Source organism: Pungitius pungitius, chromosome 11 (genome assembly GCF_949316345.1).
Source record: "Pungitius pungitius chromosome 11, fPunPun2.1, whole genome shotgun sequence".
Classification (NCBI taxonomy): Eukaryota; Metazoa; Chordata; class Actinopteri; order Perciformes; family Gasterosteidae; genus Pungitius; species Pungitius pungitius.
Genome location: NC_084910.1, coordinates 15,303,790 through 15,327,759, shown reverse-complemented (window position 1 = coordinate 15,327,759; position 23,970 = coordinate 15,303,790). Strand labels below are relative to the sequence as shown.

Genomic DNA, 23,970 nt, shown 5'->3' with positions numbered 1-23,970 from the left:
TGGCCGGCTGTAATAATGGTATCTAACCCCATCCCATCCTCGTAAAGTATGTTCTCTCATAATTTCCAGCGAAACAGGTGTATTGCCCGACAGGTTCGGTGGCGCTTGTAGTATCGTGGACGCTGCAACTGGTTCTACAGCCAGTATTAAAAAGGTGTGGCTCCATGCCAAACACATCTGTTCCAGGTGAACACAAGATAAAATCACACAATAGCAAAGGACAGGAGGTACGGTGTGTCGCCAAGACCCGGACAGACACCCCGCTGTCTCAAAATAGTCCAACACAATCCTCGCCAGCGTGCCAGGTAGGATGTGAACACACAATCAGCCGAGGAGTCTCCCTCCGTGACCTTTCGTCGTCTTCTCAAACGAGTGGAAAACAAACGCCTGAAGTGATGACAATGTTTGGGCTTGAAGCGTAGAAGCGTGATTTTTCTATCATGTAGATATGAGTTGGATCAGTAGTTGCAGGTTTTTCTGACATTAGATTTAGATTAAAAACATTGCCTTGGTTGATCTGGCACATTCCTGACGCGTCTCGCCCTGCGGAGCAGTTTGGCAGCAGCACCCCTCCTCGTCTCAGGGCATAATCCCGGCTGGGATTAGGAGCAGCGGGCTGCCGTGAAGCACACGGGGGGAGACACCCGCCGACCTCATCCTTAAAAGGTTGCTCTCCTCTTTGTGCGCGGGGGGGGGAAACTGAGAATAAATCCACATATGGAGACACGGGTCTCTTCTATCAATACAGCAGCTCAGTTGATGAAGGCTCATCGCAGTTGATTTAAAATCCTGATTTAATACCTAAATCATTACTCTCGGCGGAGCAAATTTAAGTCAAACAGCATCACAATCACACAGTATTGTGCTTCACTCTCAAACAATGCAAAGTCGTAGTGGTCATTATGTGTGTTATTGTGGTTGGCTCTGTTTCAAAGGGCAGCAGAGGAAGTGGAGGCCTAAACTCATTTTTTCAGGTTTGTTTGGTGATCACATGAATTTGGGAATGCGTCCAGGAATGCGCCCCCCCGCCCGCCCCCTGTGGTCCGCCTGAATCAACACATTGGCCTTGTTTATTTCTGCCCTGCATGATGCTTATCGCAGATATTATCAACAGAAATCCTCCTGCAACAATAGTCGAGAGTTGAGACACCGAGCCGTGGCTGCAGCGTGTTCAGTGAACATCAAGTCAACACATTTGGAATCTCTACATAAGACATCAGTCTAAATCAAAATAGCTTTGTTACTTCTTATATAAACACGTATGAATAATGTTCATTTATGTGCTCCACTCAAGCATTGACAATATCAGGGCCATGAGAAAGGTAATCCCACATAGGAGGCATCTGTAGTTGATTATGTTGAATGTCTTAATAACTGCAGTTATTTGTCTGTTGAAAACCAGTGTTTGAAGCGATGAGACAGACGTGTAATCACACGGCTCTGTGCACACAGGTGATGTGAACGAAGGCTGGATGGAGGACGCAGTTATTTTCATCCATGTTAATAACTATTTAAAGCGTAGCGAGAGCCCCTTCTGCAGCAGCAGGGGAATCCATCGCTATTATCTCGTTGTCATAAACGCCTCTTCAGAAATGGGAAGGGGAGCATCAAGAATTCATCAAATCTCCTTATATGCTTATAATTCTGAACAATTAGAGAGTAGTTTTGTCTATCAAATTGTCACAGAAGTCAGCTTATTTTTTATAGATTTAGAATAAAGCTGCTAAGAATGAACGTTTTAAAAAGTGTTTTTTAAACAAAATAAAATTCTGGATGAAGGATTTGTTGAACTGATCATCTCTAATCAAGTCAAAAGACCTTCAGAAACGCACAAAAACAAACTTGAGTAAAAGTACCCGATTAACATTTAATTTATATATATGTAATCATGAATCACAGAAACTTAAATTGTTGAACTTTTATTGTGGCTACATTTACGTGCGATAGAAATATGATCGACGTTTGGAAGTACGGTCACAAGGTGAATTTCTCTATTCAACCTTAAAGAACACGCCAGCATTTTGAAATTCAACAGCCGTTTCTTCAGTCTAAGACATTTCCCCACTTCCAGTTTCACTGGAAAGACAGTTATTAGCACTCAAACTGATTCGTCAAAACAGTTTACAAAACAGTCGTTAATGTTGAATTTTACAAAAAAATTACTTTAAGGCATATATTTCAGTGACTTGCAATGAAGGAATGCATAGAAATTGTGCAGCTTCTACAAATACAAACATTTTAATGGCCAGTAAGATTTTTTTTGGCCATTTTAACTCAAAGAAAAGAACATAATTTCATAATCTGACAAAAGGACACTTCTGTCCTCAAAATTACAATCTGCAAAACAAAAGGTCTGTTGTACCGTTACTAGGAAGTTGTTAAAGATACAGCAGATAAAGAGACACATGATAGAAACCCTCACACCAACATGAGGCTTCTATCACATATAGAGTGAATAATTAGCGTCACATTTTATAGTTCGGAATTCCTACACTGCGTCGTACTGTAATAAAAACACAAGTCGTATTTTTAAAAAAGCATGTGTTTAAATAGCTAGATTTCATTCAGTGCCAATTATTTGCTGTAAATTTGACTCCTCAAAACAAAAGCGAGTATGAGAATCAGAGTCTAATGTTGGTCCATGCTTGTAAATAACTACCTTATATTTATTCATGCTGAGGTACAGAATCGTATGCTACAGAGAAAAAATTGAAAAAGTAAACTTTCCACGCTGAGAAGTCAAACTTCTCAAAGTCTAACTTTGTACCGTAAGTGCTTGATCCAGAATCTCAACCCAGAAATGGTTTGACTGAACTTGCATTTGTAAAAAATGCAGGAGGAAATTTCTATTTACATTTCTTACGCTCTGGTTCTCTTCTTGTAACCCAGTTAGTTAGTCTTCGTGGTGTAGTACTTCCAGCTGTACTGTGGAGTGCATCGGAGTACCTTGTAGACTGATGAAATACCCTGAAATGCGTTTCTTCCTTCCATTCTCCCTGGTGAGGGAAATTATTTGCCTGCTAAACTTTACAATGTGTAATTTAAATCCCAAATCAGTGCAGCCCCTGTATTGCCTGTAGTCAATACCATTCTGCTTTACCCCCAGTCCAAAAAGGAACCTACATGCCCCCCTTTTTTGTTTCTTTGATAGTATCCCCCCCGCCCACCTGGTGCCTGATTTTAACAGGAGCTGGTCTGGAGGTTGCTCTCAGTAAGTATGGAGGTGATGGAGGGATCGAAGAGGCTGTCGTCGTCGTCATCTGAACTGAGAGCTGATGAATCCAGAGCGGGCCGCATGGCTGCCTGCGTTTTCCTCCTGTGACACATTGATCATCATTGCCATTATCGATGCCATCACTGACTGTTTGTTCAACAGTTGCTTTACCTCCGAACAATAGCGCTGCCCAGTGGAAACAGTGCTCCCTCTGCTGGCAGCACAAGGGAACAACAAGCATTTCCCCGTTGCTACTGGGGGCTTTGCTGTCATGTCCGTTCCCACGCGGTAGGAGAGTAATGAGCCTTTTCGGTTTAATGAAATATCTTTTCACACGTGGGCGATTGCTGATGTGGTTCACACACGTATCGCGTTGTGAAATACTGCACCTCGGGGTGCTCTGTGAATCTCTACCAGGTGTTGATTGCGTGTGTAACAGACTCGGAATCTGGGTTCGCCCATTATAACGTCATTCATGTGCAGTTGTACTCCTATGACACGAACGGGATGAGGTATTTCTGTTACTCACTCACACCAACGGCTGTGAACATGTGGCTGCCAGGAAGTGTCTTGCATAATCGCACAGCGAGTAACAAATTGGACGAGAGACCCAATTGGATACATAGAACGAGTAAAGCGCTTACTTGAGCTCAGTTTCCAGTGCTGTGACTCTGGCCTGCAAGGCGTCTTTGAGCTCCATCTGTTCCTCCATGTCTCTCTGGGCCTTTCTCCTCATTCCATCGATCCTTTCCAGCTCCGTCTCTCCTTCGTCCACCTGCCTCTTCAGGGCTTTCACTCTCAGAGTGAGCTGCAGCACAGCATGAGGTTAAAGTGTAGTTTTATGCAGAGGAGTTTGTTCTCGATGTATTCCCATGTCTCCAGAGTGTATTCAAATATTGAGGTGCATTTTGATGCGTTTACCTGGTCCCTCTGTTCAGTATGTGTTTGTTTCTCCTCGTCCAACGTCAAGCTGAGATCTTTTAGTTTCCTCTCCAGACGCCGTTGAGATGCCAACACTGAGTTCTTCTCCCTTTACATATACGAGAGAAGAAACCGAGCAGAAGACACGTGATCATGCTCATGAGTTAACGCCCGAAAGGCCCAAACCATGCATTCTGTAATGTAACTAACAATTCAAATACACTTATGGTAGCAAAAGTAAAGGTACTCCACCCATTATGTTAACTGATAATTTATTAGTAGCTTTTTCTTTTGTATAATCATCTGAATCTGCAAATGTTGTCATAGGAATGCACTTCTCCTTGAATAAATATAATTAGTCAGATGTAACATCCTAAACTGGGATCCCCAGCAAAATAAACGTTTGCTCAGCAAATTTTGGGGAAATCTATTTTTTTAAAAAGAAATCATCAAAACAAACAACAGATAAAATGGGTGGAATAAAAGGAATCCCGAATGACCCTAGTACATTGCATTGTACCTTTCCTCACTCCGTAGGTGTTCTTCCAGCTCCTGGATCCTGTTCTCCAGCTGGGAGACTCCTGCCGAGGAGCGAGATTGACCCTCCATGTCGGCCACACGACTCCTCAGCTCCTTCAGCTGCAGCGCCAGACAAACGGGTCAAAGAAGCCCAAAGTGTAGTAGAGTGTTTCTGTTAGTCAGCCGACACGGACGCCGGGTTCACGTTACGTACGTGTCTTTCCATGGTGTTCTTGTCCAGCTCCAGGTCCTGTTTGGACGATCTCTCCTGCAGGAGCTCGGAGCGCAGCTGATCGATCTGGTCTCTGCTCCTGGCCAGTCGCTCGGTCAGCATCTCCGCGCTGCTCCTCTCCTCCTCCAGCTCCAACTCCATGCGCTTCAGCTTGTCCTGGCACGGGCAATGAGAGGCTGCTGCGTTAGATGCTCAGAAAGGAGACTGTGTGCACTGGATTAGGCCGAGGAAGGGAATTCAATGGTGCGCACGCTTGTACATGTAAGCAGAGAAATGCTGTACTGGATACAGTCTACATGCTAATCTCTTAAACCTGTTAGATTTACAAATATAAGTAATGCATGTTCAGAAAGGTCTCTGAATATACAGACGGCTCCTTTGACATAGTAGAAATAGTAGAGTAGAAATATTCAAGTTTTGACAGCGGATAACTGTCATTAATTCTCCCAAAGCACAGAGATGCAGCTGCATATGTCTGACCTCCAGGATGCGAATCTCCCGGGTTTTTTCATTTTGGCCGTTTTTGACGGCCTCCATCTCTCCCTCCAGGTGGCGCAACCTGTTGCTCAGAAGCTCTTTGTCCAGCTGGTGGTTGTCTCTCTCCTCGCACACCAGCAGCATCTCCTTCTTCTGTCGCGACATCTAGGGAGGTTGATCGTTTTGTAAAACGTATTGCCAAACTGAAGTTGAAATCATGAAATTAATATTTTAATAGTTTATATCACACAGAAAACAGGTCGAATCAAGCATGCACAATGAGTGATCAAAATACAAACCTCTTCCTCAAGTCTCTTTAGATTTAAATTACTTCTTTCCAGTTCACTCTGTGCGCCGTTTCCGTTCCGTTGTGCCTCATGTATTTCCTTCCGTGCCTTCTCTCTCTGCTCCTCCAGCTGAGCCCTGAGAGTCTGCACCTCCTCCCTGGAGGACACGGTCAGAGACTCATACTGGTGGGGAGAAAGAAACCAAGAGCATCACTTCTTCTGCTTCGCAAATCCTCCAACGATGTGCAATGCTCCGGACCCTTTAATCGTTTCTCCCAAGGTTTCAGATAGGATCGCTCCGTCTTACTTCTTTGTTGAGTTTCTCCAGAGCTCTTTCTTGCTGTTGCTTGGTCTCTTCCCGCTGGTTGAAGGTCTGTTTAAGTGTCTCCTTCTCTTTCTCAGAATCCTCCACGCGCAGGACGAGTTCGCGGTGCTCCTGGCTCAGTCTAGAAGCTTTTCTCTTGGCCTCGTCCAGCTCCGATCTCAACCCTCTCACCTCGGTGTGGAGGGCGATCTCTGCCTCTGAGCTCTCCGTTGCGCTGGTCTGCAGCTGAGCCTGAGGAGACCACACTTATGCTACAACACGACTGCCGATTTCAGGGTATCCGACACAAGGACACTACTCTGCGAGGGGACGGGACCTACCTCCAGCCGTGAGAGTTTCTCTCGGAGCCGTGCGTTCGCCTCTTCCTGTTCCTGCTGGGCATCTTGGAGCGATTTAACGTCCATCTGAGCTCTACTGAGATGGGTTTTACTGGCCTCCACCTCCTCCTCAGCCAATGAGAGTTTCTCTTTGAGCTGGCTAGCTTCGCCAAGTGTCACACTAAGCTTCTGCTCCAGCTCTGAGATGATGGTCGGGTCTGGGAGCTACAGGCAAGAAGAAGGGGAATGGTATCAACAAAACACACAAGGGGGATGGTGGCATTACATTTGAGATTCTGTAACCAAGAAACAAAACTACCACATACACATCGCCACACAATAATTAACTGACCCGTTTGGTTTTGTCCTTTGCCTTGGATACATCGTCTCTGGCCCTCTGCAATTGGTCCTTCAGCCTGTCGATCTCATACTTCAGTTCTGCCTCCTGGTTCTGGTGAGATTTCTTCATGGAGATGACCTCCATGACCTTCTTGTCAAACTCCGTCCTCTGCTTCTCCACCTCAGACTTGGCCTTTTGAAGGTCAGCTTGGTAACGCTGAAGCTCCTAAATCAGGAACACGAGGGTTTGAGGGTTAAAACTACGGTTGGTAACATCAATAAAATAACTCTCGCTATATCCCAACAGTAATGAAAAGAAGCAGGTTCCTCTTTGTCAACTGCCAGATTGGTGTGAAATTAGGTCAGGAATGTGATGTTCACCTGGTTGAGAGTCTGTGTGTGGTCAGGGTCCGGTATCTGCCGTTTCATGGTGCCCATTCTCTCCTTGAGGTCGGTTAGTTCCTCCTCAAACTCCTCTTTTTCCAGTCGGGCTTGGAGGAGTCTAAACATCGTGGAGACAGTTTCAGATCCAATTCCTCGATATGAAGGAACTCTAAATTGATTATCTGATGAGCAGTAGTTGAATTGAAGAGGTGATTCATGAAGTGAGCTTAATTTTCATTCACGTACTGAACAAGCAGATACATCACTAAACACTCTACAAACAAGGAAATAAATCAGCATTCCCAGAGTCGGATATATTCACAGAAAAAAACAGGTCTACAACACATTTTCACTAAACACATATCCAAGAACATCCACACCACCCTTATAGTGTTACAATGTACACACACAATAAACACGCAGATGTTTACTTGTCCAGATTGTGAGAGTTGTGTTCAGCTCCGTTTCTGCTTAACCACAGTTCTAAATATGGTCCATATTCCAATTGGTACATATCTAAATGTGGATCATTCGGTGAGTCATGAATTAGGGTTGTTAAGTGTGGATGGCCTTTGGATCTACAGTCAGACAGTCGTTAGCACAGCAAGCCACATCTACAGGTCTGCATATCTACACACAAATGCAGTTCAAATAGTGACTCTCACGGTGTTTTAGGGCTGCTGGGTTGCTCCCTGACAGAGAGCGGGAGAAACATTCACCAGGTAGAATGAGAGAGAATAGATGGACATTAGTAGTACAGCAGGTGCAAAGACAAAAAAAAGACGGTGACTAAAACCTGGTCCGTGTAAGCACTGGAAAGCTCGAATCCAGTCCCAGGATAAACTCACTCTTGTTTGGCGGTGCGAAGCTCGTCCCTGGTGGTGTGAAACTGCTCCATCCAGTGGCCGCTCTCGTCTCTGCAGTCTTCCAGCTGCTGCTGGAGGGTGCGAACGGACGCGTTCACCCGCAACCGCTCGGCCTCGATGCCCACATGAGACTGAAATAAGGAGGACAGAACAATCACGGCGATGTTGGTAAACATTTTTTTTTAAAGTTGAGTTCGCTTATTATTGCGGTGCCCACCTGGGACACCTGCTCCATGCTGCTGCGCAGCTTCTCCATGTCGACGCTGTACTGCTCTCGGAGCACCTCGATCTCTTTGTCGTGCGTGGCCACCTCGTCCTTCAGAGCTCCCTTGAGGGCCGTTAGCTCCCTCTCTCGCTGGCGCAGAGTCTCCTCCAGCTTCTGCTTCAGCTGGCACACATCCACCATCTGTGCCTGACAGGCCATCAGGTCCTGCAGACAGAGGGAACGCACAACGGTGACTTGATGCGGTTTGGTAAAGCTCTTTTTCCTCAAAAGGAACGTCAAGTCTTGCTTTAGGTGCAAAAGCCTTTGCGAATCATCAACCTGTCCGTAGAATGCCTTGTGATCAAGTAGCTGTCTTGAGGAGCAATTTAGTCTCGAAAGAATGTCGTCCTATTTTAGAAAAGATCGTTTCCCTCTGCGTGAGCGTGTTTCTGTAATACCGTCTTGCTGCCGTCCTCCCTTCTCAGTTCGTCCTGAAGCTCAGCCAGCTGGTCCTCCATTCCTCTGACCCGCACCTCTGCGTTCTCCCGCTCCATACGCAGCTGAGTCACCCTGCGAGTAGAAGAGGACACACACACACACACACATCACTGAATGATTCTTTGGAACACAAAATGAGGCCCTTCACTTTCTCTTGTGAATAAGTGACGGGCACTGATTGTTTAGTGAACTGTGAGGAAGTTGTGCTTGATAACAAAGTGGGCCACTCGTGCACCCATGGTACCGTGCCCCTTCCCGTTTGTTTGCCTCCCTTTGTGTGTGTGTGTGTGTGTGTGTGTGTGTGTGTGTCCTCACTCTGATTGGGTTTCATTTAACTCTTTCTTCTGGCGGTCCAGCATTTCCTGGAGCAGCAGATTTTCATCCAGACAGCACTCCAGCTCAGCTTTCAGAGCGGGATCAGAATTGCTCACAGAGTCCTTTGCACAAGCAGACACGATAAATAAATGAGAGCAGTGAGACACAAGACATCGGCTTGCTCCGGTGGCTTCTTAGGAAATGTTAAAGCAGGCATTTGCCCACCAGTCGATCTCCATGAAGAATTTAGGTTCTTAGGAGCTATTAGAGATTAAGACCTGCCCACCTTACTTAAGCCAGCCTATAATGAGCCATTATTTAAGTTAGATTATTGTGTGAGTGCACCTTTGACCAGGGCAAAGGGCTTTAAGGATTAATGTGAGGATTAATCTGAAGCACACTCGAAGAAACCCCACGTCGCTCCTGGTCAGATTAGTTACAGACATAAAAACTCAAGCGTAGTTTCCTTCTATCGACCAATTGACAGCTCTTTCCTTCACTTGATAGCTGGTGCCCTCATTTCAGAGAGACTTGGAGGAGTATTTATGCGTGGTGTTGGATGTGCACCGTGTAATCAAAGCTGATTAAAAGTGGCAGATTCCTCTCTGAATGTTAACATGCTCTGGTAGCAGCCAGTTCCAATCGGTCAAGTGAACTTAGGAAAGTTTGGTGCGTCATCCAAAGCACTGAAACTACAGTTTCAACCCCAAACATCTGCCACATGTCAGGAAAGAATGAGAAACATTCTGCACTGCTAATTACCTCGTAGGTATTGGGGCAGTTACGGTCAGAGAAGTTTATTTGCTCTTGAATGCTTTTGTCCATTTTATTTACCCGTCTCTCCACTTGAAGGGCCGTTTGCAGTTCAGCCATCTTTCTTTCAAGCTCCCTCTTCTCTCTCATCCACTCCTCCTGAGGCCTTTCTTTGGGCTGCCGTAGAATAAGACCAATGGGGAAATAATGTAAGCAGATACCTTTACCTGATATTTGAACCCCTGCAGCATTAACCCCTCACAGAATTCTCAAAAAAGGACAAACCTTTAGACTCTGAATCTTCTTATAGATGACTTTGACTTTGTGTTTGATGATGACGTCGCTCTCATTTGTCCTGAGAAGGGGTCAAAATGGGACAATTACTGAACACGTTCATAAGCAAACATTCATTACCATAGTATCATGAGACCTAAACACAACCTGTACCCTAGGATAACATCCAAGTCCGTACCCTTGTCTCAGGATGTTGTATAAAGTCTGCATGACCTGCTCCTCCTCACCGCTCGCCTCTGCACTCTGACCCTGGTCCAGCAAAAGGTCAGGAGTCACCTTGAGACACAGATCAGAAAACTACTCTCGCGATCCTGCATGCTGTGTCGATGTTGTTGGTGGAGCTCGCTAAAAACCCGCCCTCAAGCCGTGCCATTAAAGTCGTTGCATTCTTACCTGTGGTTCCGTCAGCGCGGCACGCGGGGTCTCCGCTGCGGCATACGTCCCCGGGGACATCCGCCGACCGGGGGACTGCTCGGGGAACTTGTTGACAGCGGCCGGGCTGCGTCGCAGGCTGCTGTGAGCGGAGGAGGGAGGGGAGGAGTATGGGTTGGGGGTGGGGAGAGGAGAGGAAGCTCTGGGGTCTTGTTGCCCTCCCTGCTGGCCTCCCGTGTTGCTGCCATCAAACCGGTTTATTAGTCGGTTGACAGGGGTTTGTCTCTGATTGGTTTGTCGAGGAGGGTCAGGGTAGGACTGGGTGCTCCTAACCGACCCCAGTGACCCGTTGAGACCCGGTTTGTTCGAACCATCCCACGTGTCCCTCTCCACGCCGCCCTCTCTACTACCGGCTCGCCGGACCTGCTCGCCGTCTCCCCTCGCTCCGAGTCCCCCGTCCAGGTTCCCATAACTTCCAGACTTCCCGTCCCCTGGAGGCCTGGACAGCTGAAAGTCCTCGCTGCCCGCCCCTCCCTCGCCGTCCCTGTCCAGCAGAGACCCTTGGGACTGGGCCCTGCGCAGCGCCCCGCCCTGCCCTGCTCCCCCATCTCCTCCATCTGCCCCCTGCGTTCCGGGCTCTGCTCTCTCTCTGCGGCGGGGAAGGCTGCTGTAACCAGTGGGGTACTGGGTCCTGAGCTGGACCCCATAGGAGTCTCCCTTCTTGCCGTCCTTGAGCACCACGTATGGCTGGCCAGCGATACCCTGCACTCGCACTGCCACGCCGTACTTGGAGGCGTTTGGGGTCTTGGTCCGGGGCTGGGGCCCTGGTTGCCCCCCGCCAGAGTCGTGGAGGTCGTTGATGAAGCGGATCTGGACGCCGTAGTCCACTGGGGTCCTTCGGTCTGAGGACGGTACGCTCATGCTGGTAAATATGGCAGAAAAGAGAAGAAAAACGCAAATATGCAATAGTGTGGTTAGATCACATGTAGGAAGAGAGCTTTTCTGCATCCATCCAACAGACACCGTACATAACATTAGCTTTGACTTGAAATAAAACATATGTATGAGTAAGTACCTTCTTATTCAACCCAACAGTACACTATGTACTCTAGATGTTCTAAAAGCTGACAAGACTTTTACAAGAAATTACAACATAAGGTTGACAAATAAATCCACCAGGCTGATATTCATTAGCTAATACATAATTAGCTTACAGTACACCAAGTATTTAGTAAATGTATAAACAGGGTTACCATAAAACCCATTAAGCTACCAGATTAGCACAAGTTCATTTGTTCAACAGTTTCAGTATATTGGTCACAATAAATTGAAAACATGAGGAGAGATGCTCCAAGTTGTTCTTATTTGTGGCCAGTTTATTAAATCAGATATTTAAACTATTTCGAAATAAGTATCAGTTTTGGCCTAATAAATACTCACAGTAACAGGTTCAGGACACAACAGAGGGGGGGGGGACTGCTACAAGCAGACAAAAACCAGCTTAACATCTAAAACTTCCTCCTTCAAATTGGTAAATAAGATAAATACTACCTAGGCACTCATTAACAGGCAACCAGGAAATGACAAAACACGTTTAACACATGCAGGGAGGCTGATTTAAAAGCTCTATCTCTTAGTTTCTGGCTCTTGACTGTGTTTGTGGACTTTGTCCTCAGTGCTTTCCATTAGTCATTAACCTGAAAGCACACACCTACAGATCACCTTCCCCTTGTACGGACCAACAAAACCATTCCCAACTTTTGGAAGGTTCCCAGCCAGATACTAAACCTATTCCCCACCCCCCCTTCAAAACGTCAACAGCTTGAAGGAGACAGGTACCACAGTAGAGAGAGAGAGAGAGAGAGAGAGAGAGAGAGAGAGAGAGAGAGAGGACCATGTCCTGCTTTTACGTTGTAATTTCTGCTCCTGTGCGTCTTTCCTTACTTCTTTTTCTCTAATGGGATAGCCCTCAATGAGTCATTCAGAAACTATTTCTATTCGACTTAAGTCACACCCAAGTAATCATCCAGTGACAAGTCCCCGTCAGCGTCGTAGATGTCGAGCACAGAAACCGAACAGATCTGGTATTACAGTGGCCGATCGCGCCTTGGGTCGGGGCACATTGTGAGGGCTCGGCCCCATGTGTATTGCACTGGTACGGTTCACTCAACTCACGTTAACAGCTACCACAACACTGTTTCCTGACCTTGGCTCTCTCTCTCTCTCCACACCTATACGAGGTAAAAGCCAGAAAGAAGAAAAAAAAGTTTAAAAAACCACCATCATCGGGCTGTAGACAAACATCCACGTGAAGCTGACAAATACGAACAGTTTTGAAGCAAGAATTGGTGGTGACAGTAAGCAAAGCCACACAACCTCAGAAGGTGCCCGTGTGCTGGTGGTGCGTGAGTGGCTATAGTCAATAACCCCCCCCCCCCCCCTCCCTCCCTCCCTCCCGGCCTCTGGGAACCGCGGAGGAAGCACCCCGTCACAACGCGTCTGTGCAGTCGAGCGCGAAGCGTGCGGCGCGATGCCTCCACAGCGAGGTCGAGCACCGACAAACGGGCCGCATGAGGGCAATGTTGAATTCGTGGTAATCTGAACCAGAACAACCTGTACAGCGTGTGTGACAGGTGTGTTAGTAGCATGGAAATTACTCTCTTGCTACCTCTTCATCCGTAGTTTGTGTGTCAGCGAGGGGGATGCAGTCCCGGCTCCAGGAGGAGCGGGGGGGGGGGGGGGGGGGGGGGGGGGTTCAGTGGGTATCCCGCTTCCATTGTCCAGCCCATGTGGGGCAGGGAATGAGGGCAGCGATTCTGAGAATGCCATGAACAATCCCCACGGGCCTTGGTGCCCTCCCTCACACTGTTTAGTTCTTCATATTTCTGTCTGCGTAACACTTTCCTTGTTCGGTTACTCCCCAGAGCGAACGTCTTCCTACGTCTCTGTAAAATAAACATCCTTCTCGGAGGATACAAAACGTTTCCACGTCTGTCGATCCATTTGGTCAGTAGTTGAAACCAGAGATTGTTCACACAATAGTTTGGGTGCACCCATAAGATTATTTCAAGCGAGCTTTCAAGCAACGGTCTCCTGCCCACACTTGTATCATTAATAGGATGTGACTTTAACTACAGGCCTTCTTCAGGCTTCCTGGCCCAGGAGAACCGCAGCGCAACACGGCTTCACCAGTCACGTGACGCTGCAGTCATGAGGACGGGGGCTCTGCCTCTGACCTCAAATTTAATCAGACTTGAGATCCGAGATGGAATGGAAAATATAATTAGGAGATTGGAGCAGGTGTGCAGAGAAATGAAACAGACATGAAGGTGCCTTTGCTGACCAACAGAGTCGACATGGGTCGTGTGATCAGATCATCTCAGAGTTGGCCTAAAACAGAATGAGAGAGCAGCAACAGGGGAAGTTATAGAAATCTAATATAGTCTGTAATGTATTTAACATGAATGTATTGTGTACTAACAGTATTTCACGGCTTATCAGCGTTTAGTATTGTGAAAATGGTTCATTTCAATTGAATCTGTAATCTTGCATTTGCTGAGGATGAGAGCGCCAATAAATAAATTATTGAAATCAGCCAATTTGTTTTTCAATAGTACTGCATGGGAAATAAAAACATGACAATTTGAGTAACCACGATGGAGCGCACGCGTCAAGTGTCCTTTCAGGACAGCCAGACTGTCCTCAGGGTCTCCTCCCTCTCGCCGAGGGGTCGACGTCTCTTTCTAAACTCGCCACCGCTCCCCCTCCTCGCTCAGACAAACAGCCATTTATTCCTCTTTTCAAATCCAGAGAAGTTCATTGGCATGACAAAGAGATACTTGAGAGTTACCAAACAGTACACAAATGACACATTTGGAGCCCGTGACTATGGCCCTCCCGTACCCCACATTCCAGACAGTGTCCCTCTGTCCTCTTCACTTACACGGGCCGAGAGGGAGGACGTGTGTGTGTGTGTGTGTGTGTGTGTGTGTGTGTGTGTGTGTGTGTGTGAGTGAGTGAGAGAGATAAGGAGAGAGACTGTATCCACAATATCGGCCCGACCTTAATCACTTCTAGAATTAAGAATTACTACTGTTTTTTCCTTCACATTCACTCTATTTTGTATTACTGTGTCAGCACAGGCGATGGCTCAGCAGGTGCTATGATTATTCCATTTTATGACACAATCGATGAGCCATTCCCCACACTTCAAAACTACAATCTGCACCTCTGTCTCGCTTGCATCATCAGTTTCACCTGACCGAGGCTGACTAGAATCACAGAGCTGCTCTCCTTTGAGATGATGTAGAGAAAATAAATATGGACACACATATATGCACACGCGCGTCCATGTTATTAACGTGAGATCACAGGCGTAAAGGGAATGTTAGAGGTCCCCGCTTGGGTCTAAAATAAGAAGAGGGCGAGGAGGAGACAAATCTCCTTGGTAGCAGGTAGATTAACTTTCAAAGATCTAAAGGTATTGTTTTTTTTTTTACGTGTAACTTGGTTCCCCTGAGAGTTCTTGTACGTTCAACAGAGATACGGTTCTGGCGTAGAAGTTATTCCTCTGAGGGGTAAGAGGCATAGATGTATATACAGGTGATAAGAGGCAAGTTGTCGTGGAGTTACGTTGACGTTAGCTACCGAAGCTAACGTTAAATAGGGGAGCCCCGCTGAGACTCGATACACAGTTAAACACAGAAAGAACAGAGGTCGGGCTTCGCGGGGTGAAGTTAAAGGAGCCAAAGCAGAGGTAGAAGAGTCCGACAGGTCGCGTCTCTCCGGTTTAACGTTAGCTGTCTCGCTACGTGAGGTCCAACAACAAACGTAAAGTTACCTCTTTTTCAGGAGTTAACGTTGCTCGTTCGCTCCTTTTCAACACTTCGCTTCCTGTACGTCGATGAGGATTTGAACGTTTTCTATCAAAGTCCACGCAGGAAAGTGGGTGGAATAGCGACTCCTTCGTAAATTAACACAGCAACAAGTTCATTATGCGACGACTGCAACCTGTTACCTTTGTCAGGGATGTAAACGTCCCGCCCAGTGTCTCCCGATGAAAAGCTGTGATTGGACCAACCTGCTAATGTAGGCGGGACTTAGGATGCTGGCTACGTGTTCTATTGGTGTAACCTGGATATCAGTCACCCAATGTTGGTCGTCAACTTTTCTCTGTAAAACGGAAGGCCGGATTGTCCTTCTGATTAAATAAACAAAACAACAAACTACAGACATAACAATAATCTAAATAAACATTTCCAGGGCTATTGATGGACTAAGGTAAATACTAGACAGGTGCTTGCATATTTTTGTCTCCCATTTACCTGTAGATGGCGCCACTATCCGCCATCTGGTGGTGCAGCAGCAGCATCATCCAGGTCCCTTGACGAAAATATACAACTCTTTGCTATAAATGCATAAAATCCAATAACGCGGGACTGCCGCTGAGTATGCGATTTAATACTTTACAGCTATATACAGTTATTTAAATGTTTATGAACGTATGTGTATGTACGTTGGATTGGTTTAAGGGGAACTTTATCGTGTTTCTATGGTGCACTATTTTATTTCTCAGAATTATGAATCATGATTTTATTTCTGTTTTATCTCTGCCGGATATTAACTGATTAAACTGACTGCTACCATTTTGCCAAATCAATATTATCGCTGTAGATGAAAAAAAAACTTTCGTCACAAGATCCTATTTTGCTTACTGGAAGGCATTTAGTCTCTTTACGTTGCACTGCGTTTGCATTTAGGAGCTCTCAGTCCATCCATTGAAGTGATTAACCCGCCCCTTACAGCGCCCCTCCCCAAGCTCCAGTGACACCCCACGGTCTTTGCACACAACTTTCCTCTTCATCTCATCACTTCGACCGGCTGGACCCATCACCTCACGCTCCGGGAATGGGAACTTTACTGGGTTCAAAGAAAAACTTTGAGTTCTTCCGAATTTACGCTCTACAGAGGCTACTTTTCAAATTGCAGGGATAGTTGTCACTGCAGGATCCGAGTGACACTAAAGCAGGGGGCCACGCTCGGAATCATATTCACCACACAGCAACGCTGTCTAAATTCGACAATTTGGAGATTTTGGCCAATTTTGCATTTACTTCAACCGAGGCGTGCGTCAAAAACACCTGTGCGTAAAGTTGGAGCTGACGCGTATAGTGTCCAAAAGTAACTGCAGAGGAGCAACATTTATTTTCACTTTTAGGATTAGTGTTAATAACTTGGCCGCCATGGCAAGATGGTTCAGAGATTTCCCCATCAACCTAAAAAACGGGACCGAACGGGTCCGCTCGGCCTCTGAATCTGGTCCGCCAACTCGCACCAAACCCTCGTTTTCTCGTGACAGCTTGAAAGGGAATCAGCGCAAAGATGGAGGAGTGGGGGGTTTGCTGGCAGGGAGGAATAGGAAAAATTCGGCGGAATTCGGTCGTAACAACGCTGGTTGCGGTGGGACAGTCTGGGACACTCTTACACCTGGGAAAGGTCGGAAAAACGCCAAGGTCGAGGCTGGCATGTCGGATGAGATCCGGCAGGTCAGGACCTCCAGTTTGGCGCAAGCGTACATCAGCAGGATGATCAAGGTGGATAAACAAGACAAGACTCCGAAACTCAACGGCATAACTGAACACAAACAGCTGGGGAACGAAACGGGGAGGCCTGACATTAAAACGACGGTGAGTAAACATTTGTTCATCTTAACCCCACGTGCAACTAATAAATATATAACACATTTCGTCTGATGTGCAATTTTGATGTTCACCTGATCTGAAACAAAACCAGGCTGAAGCTGTTGCAGCAGATAAAAAGTCAATGCACTATAGTACTTGTGGCCTTGAGGTCAGAGCTGTCCTTTTCGTTTACCATCCCCACCTCAGTTCATAACCCTGTATATGCAGAAAGTTTCACTGTGTCACAACAAACAGGCGAAAACAATGGGCTGACCTCTTTGCACTCTTTCTACTTGTCCCTCCATTACTTGTCAATTTGTGGACACTGCACACACACCTTACACACACAAGCACACAGACACCCTACACACACAAACACGACACGTATCAGATCCCTCCTCGCTGCCAGCTCTGTTGTCTCCAGGTAAATGTTACATCCGAATGCTTATAACAGCGTTTTTCTTTCCGACTCCTCGCAGCTGATCATCCTGGAGGACTATGCAGATCCTTTTGATGCAGAGAAAACCAAAGGGCAGAGGGATGCTGAGAGAGCAGGAGTGAATGACGGGTACATGGAGCCTTACGATGCCCAGGTCATCATCACAGGTGAGTTTAAGATCTCAATCCATCTCAGCAGTTACACTTATGGAAGAACCAAAGTGGCATCATCTGGACTGCGGGAAACGTAATTGCATTTATTTACATTTTAACGTCTCTGGGAACCCAAGAAATACACACCTTACAAGGGGCTTAAAGGGTTTAACTCGACCCTCAGCCTCTTTGCCGACTTCCCTTCCCGCTGGCGGTTGCCGTAGGAACAGTGTTTTGCAGGGACAATGGGTGCAGCTTCCTCTTCCAACTTCCTGTCTCCTGCCTCCTGCCTCTGTTTCCTTTGCCCCATTCTCTTGATAGGAAGTTGGCCTCAGCCCCCTCCCCACCTCTCCCCCTCCACAAACACACACACTGACACACACATACACAAAGTGCTTTATGAAGCCTTATGTGTGAAAAGAATCAAAAGACCCCCCACCAGCCCTCTGCAAAACCTACAGGTCGCCCCCCCCTTGACCTCGCCCAATCACTTCCCAGCAGCCAGGAAGTGGCCTGGTTTGCCAGCCAATCAGCAGCTGTGTTGACCTTCTCTTCCTGTAGCTCCATTGTTTGGTCACACAATAGTGCAGACACAGAGGCTACCTGTCAGACAGTAAAGGAACACATGTGAAATCCCCCTATAAGCGAATGACCTCTTGTAACAAACTCAATTTAGGAGATCAGATCACACTAGAGAGGCAGATATGGTTAATCCAGATGGCCCCGTAATCTAATTTATTTTTTTGCATATGTCAGATTCTAACTGATCTTTCTGTTGTTTAGTTGCCTACATCACCACATCAATCCAATATTCTCTGTGGAGGATAGCAACATTGTGTGATGGAATAATGTCAAGCATTTGTTCTGAGCATGCCCGATTATAAGCTTATTTAGGTGATTTTCTTTTTAAATAAAAAAAAAATGTAGTCAGTTGTCCGTTTACACAATGTAAGTCATAGGTAATTAACCAACAGCTTCTTCAAAATAAATTGCACTTTCAAGAAGGTGAAGGTAATGCATTTTAAAGCAGATATTAAACTTTAGAGTCATTTGGAATACTGTCTGGGGCTATTCGCTCATTGTGTTGTTGTAGTATTTTCAGAGGTGTTCTTAATATTTTGTCCACCTGACTTAGATCAATAAGCGGCAATCAACATCTCTCTTGAAGTGATTCAACAAAAACTAAGCATTACAAACTTCATGCATGCTGGATAAATGGCAGGATGGTTGTATCTAATCAAGGCAAATATGTGTTATGAAAGGTTAAACTGGAATGGAAGAGGTCACTGTAGAGTTGTGTGAATGTTGCTGAATATGCTATGAACAGATTAAGTTTAGGAGCTTAAGTTACTTCTGCCGTAATATGAACTTGAATTTGTTTAAGGTTGGTGGATGTGTGGGAACTCAAGCCGAGGGAGATACTCCAAAAATGAACAACACATTAAATCGGGATAAAGCTAAGGATTGCTTTGTCTATAATACACGTGTCTAACTGCTGAGTCCAAAACCAACAAATAATCAATTCCATGTCCGTAAAAGGCCATACACTGTCACCTGCTTTACATTACATGTCATTTAGCTGATGATTTTATCCAAAGAGACATTACATTGCATTTTCCACCCATGGTTTACATTTTTTGCCTGGGGAGCAGTTGTCTGTCTTGCTCAGGGACACTTCAACATGGCACATGGCACAGCTGGGATTTGAACCACCAACCTAGCAGTTCCCAGCGCACCACGCTACTCCATGCGCCACCGTCACCATCACTTTGTTGATAATGTCACCTTTATGATGTTTTGAGCCCAAAGAGCCCTTTTTCAGGTGGCTGGGTGTTCTCTCAAAACACAAAAGAGGCTATTTGGGCTAAATGAAATGCCATTTACTAATCGCGTGACCACTGTGCCGCAGAGGTTCGCAGGCGCGGCTCCAAAGACCTCCTGAAAGTGTGCGTGCTGCTGGACCGAGGCCACGGGGAGGGGAAGGAGGAACAGGGGAAACCCCCGCCCCCCAACATCTACGACACGCCGTACGAGGGCGACAGCGGCGGCGTGTGGATCCCTGTCACGCGGCCAGAGTCTGACGTCCGCCCCGCCGGGGAGTACGAGCTGCCCTGGGAGTGGAGAAAGGAGGACATAGTTAGAGCGCTGTCAGGTAGAGAAAGGGACACGGGCATGATGGGAAAGGCGCTGGGGTTTAGGCTGTGGACGAAGGACGCCACGAGTTGCATTTGTTCAGCGATGCCACAACAATTTTGTGTTTGCCTTAGCAAGGAAACAAAGTCGTCATTCTGAATCAGTTCCCAGAGATGTGTTTACTTGAAAGCTCTTGCATGCTTTAATGGAACTGTGTTATGAAAGGTCGATGTTGTCTCTCCTGCTTCCTCCAGCTCAGTTCGAGGCAGTGGATTGTTCTCCCACCAAAGAGAACGGCTCTATTCCCACCCGCCAGCAGCAGCAGCAGCAGCAGCAGCAGCAGCAGCAGCAGCAACAGCACCCCCCGAGGCAGAAGAACTGGACCCATAAAATACCATCTACTCCATCGGGCTCGTCCTCCTCCTCCTTTCCCTCCTCTCCTATCCTCAAACTCTCCCCTCTCTCGCTCCCGTCTCCCTCTTTCCCCACCCTAAAGCTCCCCCCTCTCTCCCCCTCTTCCAGTCCCACCAAACTTTCCCCTCCGTCTCCAACCTCCCCCAGCAGTGCCCCGTTGGACGGGGAGACAGCCAAAGTGGAGCCCGGCCTGCCGCTGGAGAAGCAAAAGTAAGGAGGGAGATGACTTATTTATCCATAGGAAGGGAGGGAGGAATGTGACGTTTATAAATGTTGGAAACGGAAACACGAGAAAGCTTTTGAATGCTGAATTGTTACTCACAAGGAAGGGAAACAGGCAACACATCAGTTTGTAATCAGCTCAACGCGCAACATGACAAACCAATTACACTATTATGGCATCATATTCGATGAGACCCTCAAGGTACGATGATACGTTGTCGAGCACAGTTGTGGCCATCAAAAGAAGAATGGTACAAGCTAACATCATTGTATAAGATGTATGTATAAAATACCTCATGAGAGAAAATGAAAACGAGAAGAAATACATTCAAATCATTTAAGAAGAGCTCATTCGGCTATGTGTATACAATCTGTTTATCTCCCAGACGTCAAGTGATTTGGAAAATACTATAAATTAGTCTAATTTTCTTTTTATCATAGGATTAGCGGATCAAAGGAATTAAACAAATGCAACAAGACATCTGTCTGCTTTCATGTCATGTGTGTGTATTATTGGTTTTTATCTAAATGACCTGTGCAGAGTAAATTGCTCTCCCAGAAGCCCGTTAGCTTCCTGTGTTACTCTGCAGCCGACAAACCCTGGAAGAACAGCGCCCTCCACAGTTTTTGGTTGAAAACGTACGTCCTAAACGTAAAAGTTGCAAAGCAGATTTTCTCTCACGCCAGACCTGGTGAGGCACGATGTCAAACACAGCAGAGACGGACAGCAGTTCCATTTTTTTCCGTTCGCCCACAAGACAATTTTTAAGGGAAATGTGTTCTTCGGCCTCGAGCACATCCTCGCGTTGAGCTGCTAAACATGACTGCTGCAGAGAGTCAAGGCTCGAATAGAGGGCGACTCATTTCATTTGTAAACCATCTGTCCTCATCTCAGATAGTATTGCGTGTATTTTCAAGTAGGCGACATGTTGGGGACATGCTCAGAGCACGTTCCAGCATTTGTTCCTCTCATGCTATGGCTGAATGTGTGCGTGCTTTTAAGAATCAAGGCCACATACAGCCTGGTTATGCATGACTAGCCTATAGCCACTGTCCTTTCCACCTTGTGTCCTAATAACACTCTGCACACACATTTTATGTATCCCTTTGGCCTCTCCTCACCCTCCACATTGTTAACTCATTCAGTACCCCATAAACGTCGGCCTGATTGATGGAGACTTCTTTCTTTCTCTCCCTCGCCATCGTCACCTATCATCGTCTTGACATCTGTCTCGTCCCCATATGTCGCTGCACTATATGTCAGTGATCCGCTGTGTCTCTCTCTGCGTCTCCCCCACCCTACCCCCTCCCCCCCGCCCCCCCAAGCTGGTACCATGGCAGCGTGAGCCGGCAACAGGCGGAAGCTCAGCTGCAGCGCTGCAGGGAAGCCAGCTTCCTGGTGAGGGACAGCGAATCAGGAACCAGCAAGTACTCCATCGCTCTGAAGTGAGTTCACGGATGTGTGTGTTTTATTCGAATGTGTGTTGACAGTGAGACATTTTGCTTGAGAAACAAATAACAAAAATTTTAACGATTTTTTAAATGCCCTTATCTAATGCCTCGTCTTTTTAGCAACGTTTTAAAAAATGGCACGAAAAATGTATACTGTGCATGTCTTGTCATATTGTAAACAATATATTTGAGTCGGGGCCCAGTTGCTTGTGATTGAGGCGTTACTAAAGGTGTCACAGGGACCAGCCTGCTGGTGCAAACCACTAATGCTTTAACGCATAAGAATGTCTCATTGGCAGAGTGGCCCGTGACAGGTCCTCACAATAAAGGCAGAAATCCTGTGGTGTAATTATGCTAACGTGAGCGCTTGTGTATCCACGCACCAGAGTGCAAATTTGTTGTAAGCTGCTCATTCATTTGAGAGTCCACTTCATTAACCCCAATTACACATCCCCCGAAAAAGGTGAAAATGCACGGCCTCATTTGGGGAGGGTCAGATGCTGAGAGAAAGACAACAGGATTAGGTTTCCATTCATCAGTATCGCGCGGCGCTGCGCTGTAACTCTCGATGTGTGTCTTCTCCCTGCTGTCGACAGTACTTGTGTATTTTGTGTATTTTTATCTGCTTTCTCCTGTTCCACCAGGACAAGTCAGAGTTGTGTGCACATCATTGTGGCGCAGACAAAGAGCCTTAAAGGTCTGGGCTTCACGCTGGATCAAAGTAGCTGTGTCTTCTCCAGCATCCCCGAGCTGGTCCACCACTACTGCACACACAGACTGCCCTTCACTGGGGCAGAGCACATGACCCTGCAGCACGCTGTGCCCAGGCCCCACTGAACATACGTAGAGGACGAACAGGCACGCTGGGACGGAGGGACGCATTCGCATACATGTATTACACTTCAACGCACTAATGCACACAGACACGCACATTGACTTGTTTCAGAGAGGTGCAGCATCTGATCGCCCTGCGTACCCTGTTCATTATGATACGTTTGGATCTCTTACATGCGCTACAATGAGTCATACATTTCAATAACCATCGAGGACATTATCTTTGGGGTATTTCTTCCCAGTCTAAATGCCCTGAATGTATTTATAGTTTCAACAAAACAATCCCTTCTTCCCCAGCCTGGTAAATTTGTTCGGCCCACTGTCTTTTCCTTCTGCCCTCCGGGCGTGATACTGTTTTGGTAATGCGTATCATTGATTTCTTATCATTCATGATACGATGCACGTGACGAACTGCACTTACTGTAACCAATTAGCTTTTTGATTTCATTGGAGAGGATTGTAATCTCCTCTTAGACAGAGGTGTTGACATCATGACTTCGCCCCAACCATTTAGACTCGGTCTGTGAGTTCCAAACACCTGATTGGAATAAATCCAGTCACCTATCTGACATCTCAATTTGAGCTGTTCTGACTCATTTGCCGAGTCTGTCTGTCAAGAGAAAGAGCTTCATTGATTTGTTGACTAGAACCGCTGAAGTTAGAAGGGGACCTATAACTTTACTCGACCCAGCCAATTGTTTAAGTGTGTGTAACTGTGCAAAATAAATATGTGAATGTACATATTCACATATATATTTATATATATGTGCCTTCACTGTAATCCAAATGAGGCTGTGATTAAAACGCTATCTTACTTTATTGTAAATGAACCCTGACATTTATCTACTGTTTGCATAAACGATGTGTGTATAAAGGGAATGTTGGGCATTGCTGAATGTTTTTATACCGACGATGTGAGTTTTATATTACTTTTCTTCAGTAAAGAAAATAAATTCATATTAACTGCACAGTGTTATTAATATAGAGTACATGCCTGCAGCAAAGTCAAAGCAGGGTTCAAGCAAAGAAAATCACTGAAACAGAGATGAGAAGATAAGCAGAGCACACAGATCCACTGTGCGCTGTTCTCATGTTGCTGTAAAACCACTGACCTGAGTGTGAAATCAATTCCAGTTACACACACATTCACCCTCATGCAAATACACTCACACACAAACGCACACACCTATTTGTAGCCCGTAAAAACAGACCAAAATGTCCACATACATGAGCTGCACAAAACAAATGCATACATGCATGGTGCACACACAAACACGTTAGTAACACACCATGAAACACACGCCTGAGAGCTTCTCACAGAACAGA

At 46.3% G+C, this 23,970-nt stretch overlaps 2 protein-coding genes across 4 annotated transcripts; one reads left to right on the top strand and one right to left on the bottom strand.

Annotated features, from left to right (window-relative positions):
• Positions 1–1,864: 1,864 nt before the first annotated feature.
• LOC119197656 (cingulin) lies at positions 1,865–15,349 on the bottom strand. 3 transcript variants are annotated; one of them, XM_037454160.2, is made up of 21 exons: positions 15,159–15,349; positions 10,340–11,240; positions 10,125–10,195; positions 9,938–10,007; positions 9,734–9,829; positions 8,900–9,021; positions 8,545–8,656; positions 8,099–8,311; positions 7,864–8,012; positions 7,681–7,707; positions 7,013–7,133; positions 6,645–6,857; positions 6,296–6,517; positions 5,958–6,206; positions 5,663–5,833; positions 5,367–5,528; positions 4,869–5,042; positions 4,656–4,774; positions 4,136–4,244; positions 3,859–4,022; positions 1,865–3,316 (listed from the first exon to the last, which is right to left on the bottom strand). In XM_037454160.2, the coding sequence occupies exons 2-21, from the start codon at positions 11,237–11,239 to the stop codon at positions 3,181–3,183; spliced, it is 3,600 nt and encodes a 1,199-aa protein (XP_037310057.1). In that variant the 5' UTR covers position 11,240; positions 15,159–15,349; the 3' UTR covers positions 1,865–3,180. The 3 variants fall into 3 exon arrangements, with proteins under 3 accessions (XP_037310057.1, XP_037310055.1, XP_037310056.1); XM_037454158.2 differs by having other exon boundaries at positions 1,866–3,316; positions 10,125–10,222; XM_037454159.2 differs by lacking the exon at positions 7,681–7,707 and having other exon boundaries at positions 1,866–3,316; positions 10,125–10,222.
• Positions 15,350–16,175: 826 nt separating this feature from the next.
• Positions 16,176–23,606, top strand: she (Src homology 2 domain containing E). Its single transcript, XM_037454700.2, has 6 exons — positions 16,176–17,004; positions 17,478–17,604; positions 19,499–19,741; positions 19,977–20,346; positions 21,685–21,804; positions 22,455–23,606. Exons 1-6 carry the CDS (start codon positions 16,561–16,563, stop codon positions 22,645–22,647), a joined length of 1,497 nt encoding a protein of 498 aa, XP_037310597.2. The 5' UTR covers positions 16,176–16,560; the 3' UTR covers positions 22,648–23,606.
• The last annotated feature ends 364 nt before the right edge of the window (positions 23,607–23,970 follow it).